Source organism: Denticeps clupeoides, chromosome 3, assembly GCF_900700375.1.
Source record: "Denticeps clupeoides chromosome 3, fDenClu1.1, whole genome shotgun sequence".
Classification (NCBI taxonomy): domain Eukaryota; kingdom Metazoa; phylum Chordata; class Actinopteri; order Clupeiformes; family Denticipitidae; genus Denticeps; species Denticeps clupeoides.
Window position 1 is genome coordinate 19,235,204 of NC_041709.1, and position 6,517 is coordinate 19,241,720.

The 6,517-nt window shown below is 41.6% G+C and overlaps 1 protein-coding gene across 1 annotated transcript; it reads right to left on the minus strand.

Moving 5' to 3' along the window:
- Nucleotides 1–1,734: 1,734 nt before the first annotated feature.
- On the minus strand, nt 1,735–5,972 carry LOC114785140 (deleted in malignant brain tumors 1 protein-like). The gene is made up of 9 exons (XM_028970916.1): nt 5,915–5,972; nt 5,436–5,626; nt 4,615–5,011; nt 4,229–4,540; nt 3,818–4,120; nt 3,425–3,736; nt 2,671–2,973; nt 2,413–2,496; nt 1,735–1,772 (listed from the first exon to the last, which is right to left on the minus strand). Exons 1-9 carry the CDS (start codon nt 5,970–5,972, stop codon nt 1,735–1,737), a joined length of 1,998 nt encoding a protein of 665 aa, XP_028826749.1.
- Nucleotides 5,973–6,517: the final 545 nt, after the last annotated feature.

A 6,517-nucleotide genomic window follows, 5' to 3' on the forward strand; every position in this document is an offset into this window, starting at 1 on the left:
GAGACAAAGTGTGGGAGAGTTGTGCAAGAGTTGCACATTTTAATAGAATTTTTATTAGCAGCAGTTCTGGTAATAATTGGCTGTGGAATTGATGAAAATGTATTCCTCTTTTGCGGGTGTGCAAAAAAAAAAACATCCACACTCGTCTTCCAAGAAATGGTCCATCTCCTCGAAGACGGGAAATCCACCACCCTTCTGTCAGTGAAAAAATCTGAAAAATCTGCATTTGTATAAACTTGTATAAACTTTGTATGAAATTACATATAAACTTGGAGTTCCACGTTATGTTACAAACACAGTTGCAATTTAAACCGAATCTAATTTGGCAAGAACCTAAGAGTACCTAAGAGTAGAATTAAAGGAACAGCACAGTATGGACGCCTCGTTGAGACAGATTTTTGGACATATTGTGCTGTGTGCAACAGGCTAAGCAAATATTTCAAGGTATTAGGAAATCAGTTACATAGCCTCAATGCCTTACACTCCAAAATTATAAACCAAGCCTCTTTTGTGTACTGTAAATAAAAAACAGGGTTTAGATTGAGAGAGTGAAACTAACTATGAGAAATTATTATTATGTAAAGAAAAATTGTTTTAATATTTCCGGTCTATCTTTAACCAAATTAATTTAAAGCAGTAAATGGAATTGTGGTAATTGCTTCCAGAATATATAGTTTAAAATCTACCATACAATGTGTATGTAATATGCATATTTACCTGGTTTAAAAGACTTTAACCCTTTACCCCACCTACGTATAAACATTGACATGGCAAGATACACTGCAAATACTGTGGGGTGTTGTAACAAAGGTCAGAAACAGGTTAGATGTTCAAATTAAGGACATTGGCCTATGATCACATCTGTCCTGAGTTTGACTCAAAATCTCTCCTGCAGAGCCCTGGTTTCATCCTGTCTTGTGTCTCCAGTCCTGACCTGTGCACATTTTTGCAGTGGATGCCAGGTAGAGGTCAACTATAGTAGCCTGGTGTCTGTAATATATGTTTGCTTGTTCAGTTTGTCTTAATAACCTGAATTGAGGTAATTACTACTTCTAATCACATTAACTAAGAACTGAGGTGTTGCAAGCATCATGGGCAGAGGGTTATTGGCCTGGCATGACTCAGCATGTGCATGGCCTTAGCACTAATGGAACATCCCTTTGAGATTCCTTTAATAATGGGCTACCAATTCATTGAATGGTTCATGCCTTGCTGCAGTATTGCTATTGATATACCTGCCTATGTAGGCTCAAGGCTGCAATCATGTAGGACATCAGGAGGAGATTCAAGAAGCTCAGGTACCTGCCCAGAGCAGAGGGGGGAAGGCATGGGAGAAGAATAAACTGACCCCGAAGCTCTCAAGAAAAGCTGGTTTCTTACTAATGGGCACTAACATAGCATAAGGTCTGTTCCCAGAACTAAAGGAAGAAAAAAATAGGGCAGGTCCAAAGAGGTCTGCAGACCATAAAATTGATTTGGGTGAGATGTTACAATGCAAACAATCCATTTCACTTTCAGCAGCCTTCACACTGTAATGGTTTGCATAGTCTGCATTTATGCATGCATTTAGTCAATAAAAAGACAGAAAAAATGAGACTCATTTGGTGCCTGTTGAATTGAAAGGTGGAGTTAATTCTTCTAAGCATGACTAGACGTTAGAGGCGCTACTGTTGTATCAAGGGTAAATGACAAAATCTTTATTGGTGTTTATTGATTAATCATGATTATAAAGGCTTACAAAAACTGATGGAACTCCAAGTTAATGGAGCACTCTTTAAAGAACAAGCCACACAGAGAAGACACACAGAGATGATGGACGAACATTTTTAATAATCATATTTTCACATGTAAAGTGATTTTTTGACTGGACGATCTCACGTGTCCTCAGTGTTTGTCAACAGTATTATTATATACTGTGTAAATCAGGGTGTGTTTTCCTTCCCTGTATTAATGGAAAAATACTATGAATGGGGGGAAATGCTATGAGACTACATTATCTGCTTTACTTTACAATTGATATTCCTACCAGAGCAGACAACTCCAGCATCATCGGAATGATTGCACGTGTGTACATGTCCGGTTCGTGATCTGCAGTGCCTTAGCCTGGACTCTGTGCCCCAGCAGCTCACCTCGCTCATCCAGATAGGCCCTGGTTATAGAGTCAATGCATGTTATAGAGTGAAATGTTTCATCCTAAAACCTATATTCTGTATGAAAATAAAAACAAAGACCTAAGTGGGACTGTTCATGAATTGTGTACATTTTCTACTAAACAGCTGGCACTAAACACCATACCTGATCCCTGGCCAAACTCTGCACTTCTCAGGACTTCCACAGGATCTCCACAGCCTAGTTCTTTACACACCACCCTAGCTGCATGCATGTCCCAAGGGAAATTCGAACACACTGTACCCCACTGTCCTTCGTGATAGAATTCCACTCTTCCAGAGCAGCCACTGGTACCGTTCACCAGCCTCACGCTTTCTCTAATATCACCTAGAGTGATGTTAGAGAGATGTTTCAGGTTAATTCGTTTCAGGAATAATTACATTACGTGACTGTTTTAAAGTATGTACAGTAGAATAGTCAGAATATTTTGTATAGTTGTAAGTAAGATTTTCAACAAGTGACATCAGTTAATTAGAAAAATTCTTTTGCTATTAACCTTACCACTACAAAGCAGTCCCACGTCGCTGTCATGTGAGCAGGTGTCTTTCTGTTTAGAGGATTTTGGGCAGAACTGAATTTGTGTTTCATTTCCTTTACACTGGAACTCTTCGGTCAAGACTTTTCCGCTGCCTTTCCCGTATGCAGCAGCTCCCAGCATCTTGACAGGAGTCCCGCAGTCTAGCTCGCGACACACAACCTCTGCATCTTGCTGGTCAAAGGCAGCATCACATACTGTTTGCCAGGACTTCCCATAAAGCACCTCTACTCTCCCAGAACAAGGTGATGGGCCCACCAGCCTGACTCCTAAAGAAAAAATTGATTCTGTCAACACATGTTTAGCATTGATTTTTTTTTTTAATTTTGCGTTTACAATTATTGCCTACAAAGTAAATCCAGGTTTTTTATTACATTATTTTCTATTGAGGAGGAGAATACAAATATGTTTTTTGTTGAATCAAAAGAATGAAAAACTTACTGTAAGGCTGAAAAGATTTCTGACATTGGTTTAAATATTACAAAGTCAATTTTATTTGAAATGTATTAACTACCAAAGCACGCTTTATGACATCCTAGTGCCATGTGCTCTCATTTTATGCAGAGTATGTCTCAATTCACAGGTTGGGGCTTTTGGAGGATTTTTTTTATTATCAGACAGTCTGGCCTCCTGATGATTACAATGAATGAATGATGCTATAGGTAGGACCTAGGATAAGAAAACATAGGACCCATTTGTCTGCAGCATTCATTCTGGTACCTGTGCAAATGACTCCAGCATCCTGATGATGTGTACACTGGGTTTCAGCCACAGTTCTTGATTTGCAGTTCCTCAGTCTAGACTCTGAACCACTGCAATAAACCTCATTGGTCCAGATCGGTCCTGTTCCCTCTCCAAATCTTCCGTCTTTCGGAGCTTCTGAAGGGTATCCACAGCCCAGTTCTCTGCACACGACCTCAGCCGCAGGGATGTTCCACCAGTAATCTCCACACACTGTGCCCCATTGCCCTTTATGAAACATCTCCACCCTGCCTGAGCAGTGATTGCTACCATTCACCAGCCTCAAACCATCTGCAAACCGGAAGGTTTTGTGTTTTGGAAGGTGAAATCGCAACAGAAACATGGTGTTACAAGACCTTAAATAGAACCTACCTGCACACACAAGTCCTACATCGTTCTTATGAGAACAGGTTTGCTTCTGTGCAGATGATACTGGACAGAAGTGTATCTGAGACTCGTTGCCTTTGCACTGAATCTCCTCAGTCCAGATTGGTCCCTCAGCCTCACCAAAAGCAGTTCCTCCCAACACCTCTACAGGAGCACCACAGCTCATCTCCCGACACACAACCTCAGCATCTTTCAGGTCAAAGGCAGCATCACACACTGATTCCCAGTAGTTCCCACGAAGCACTTCTACTCTGCCAGAACAGGAAGTAGGTCCCACCAGTCTGACACCTGAAGTATGTACAAGACAAATGCATAAAAAGGCATGTAAATGCATGTAAAATGGTCATATTTGATGCATTTGTTTCATACTATGTATAAAGATTTTCTTCAACTGACCTGAGCAGATGACACCGGCGTCTTTATCATGCCCGCAGAAAAACCGGGCATTATCTTGTGACATGCAGTTCTTCAGTCTGGACTCTGTTCCCCAACAGTGCACTTCGTGCATCAAAATCGGCCCTGATCCCTGACCAAAACTAGCATGTTCCACTGCATCCACCGGCTCCCCGCAGCCCTGCTCCCTGCACACCACCGAGGCGTCATGCATGTCCCACCAGTAATCGCCACACACTGTGCCCCACTCTCCGTCCTGATTAACCTCCAGCCTCCCGGAACAGCGGTGCGTACCGTTCACCAACCTCATTTTATCTTGAAAAAAGAGAGAATGAACATTTTTAACACACCGCTGTCTTACAATACACGAATGCTGAATTTTATCGCACCTCCACACACCAGTCCCACGGTCTTCTCATGGGGGCAGTCGTGTTTCGGTTCAGGCGATGTTGGACAGAAGTGAATCTGAGACTCGTGGCCTCGGCACTGAATCTCTTCTGACCACACCTGTCCCTCCCCATGACCAAAAGTGGCTGATCCCAGCACCTCTACCAGAGCCCCGCAGCCAAGCTCCCGACACGCAACCTCTGCATCCTGTTGGTCAAAGGCAGCTTCACACACTGAGCCCCAGGTCTTCCCACGAAGCACCTCCACTCTCCCAGAACAGGCACCCGGGCCCACTAGTCTGACCCCTGAAATGATTCCAAAATAGCTGCAGTTTATTCCCTGGTTACTGAGCTCCAAAATTCCCACATCTACATACATTCTAGGTGTATTATTTATGTTCTTTATGTTTTTGAATGAAGACATTTTTGTAATTAAATATTATTGTATTTAACGATTAATGTAATGCTTCTTGTGCTATGCCAGAGATTCTGAGATTATTAGTAAATAAAGTCACAAAGTAAAAATTAATTTCATATCCTAAATTAGGAATTAAATGTCCTTCTGTGTAATCTAGTTAAATTTTTTTTTAATACAGGTGGCGGTATTAAAGTGGCGATAAATTCCGTTGTGTATAGTATATGGGATGTGGTTATGTTGAATGTAGTTTTAATGAACTAAATGCTAAATAGAAGGAGGCGTTGTGCATACCTGAGCATATAATACCAGCATCTGGAGAGCTGCAGCCTCGTTCCTGGCCTCGAACATACCTGCAGTCCTTCAGCTGGGATTCTGCACCGGTGCATGATAAATCACTAATCAGAACCGGGCCAGAGCCCCTTCCGAACTCATCGTTTCTCGTCACTGCTACGGCCGCACCACAACCCAGCTCTTGACACAGGACTGTGGCAGGACGCATGTCCCACCTGCCAGCACACAGTCTGCCCCACTGTCCCTTATAAAACACCTCCACTCTCCCAGAACAGCGATTGGTACCATTCACCAACCTCACACTATCTGCAGAGAGACAAAGTCAGAATCGATCAAAGAGAAAAATGTGATAATTAATACTCACTCTGTGTCTGTCAATTAAAGTTTTATTTCAATAATAATGTGTTTTAGACCATGTTAAAGAAGGCACTTATTTCAACATGTGCGCCTCTGCCTCCTCCTTCACCCGTGGCATGACAGTAAATACTTTGAATTGCGATGAAACTTTTGTTTTCTACTTTTTTAGTATTTTCACCAGCGTTTCCCAAAAATATATAAAATTTATAATCTACATTCAGTTTATATAATACATACCTTCAGCAGACGCCAGAACCACAGAATAAATAAGAATGGTCCACAGACCCCAGCCCATCTTGCTTAGTAGACAGCACAAGTGCAGCTGTCAGACTGAACCCTAAACCAGATTAATCTTTATCCAAAATAGCCCAAAAAAGAATTAATCATTAACTGTCCCATCCAGAGAGCTGTAAATAAAATCAGTATAACTTAAATCAATAATGAAGGCATTTTCAGGTCAGAAAGATTCTGACCTGATTCTGATTCATGAATCTTTCTGACTAACCTTAATGTAGTCAATCAGTGGCCTGAATTGTGTGAACAAATTTGCAAGAACAAAAGGTTTTGGTGCAAATTCATTTACTATTTGAATGGTCAGCTACGGGTGGTAGTAGCCTTGTGGGTAACACAATCGCCTATGAACCAGAAGACCCAGGTTCAAATCTCGCTTTCTACCATTGTGTTCCTGAGCAAGACACTAAACCCTAAATTGCTCCAGGGGGGGACTGTCCCTGTAACTACTGATTGTAGGTCGCTCTGGATAAGGGCGTCTAATAAATGCTGTAAATGTAAATTATAACATAATAGCCTATACAACATACATCAGGGTTCAAAGGTTAA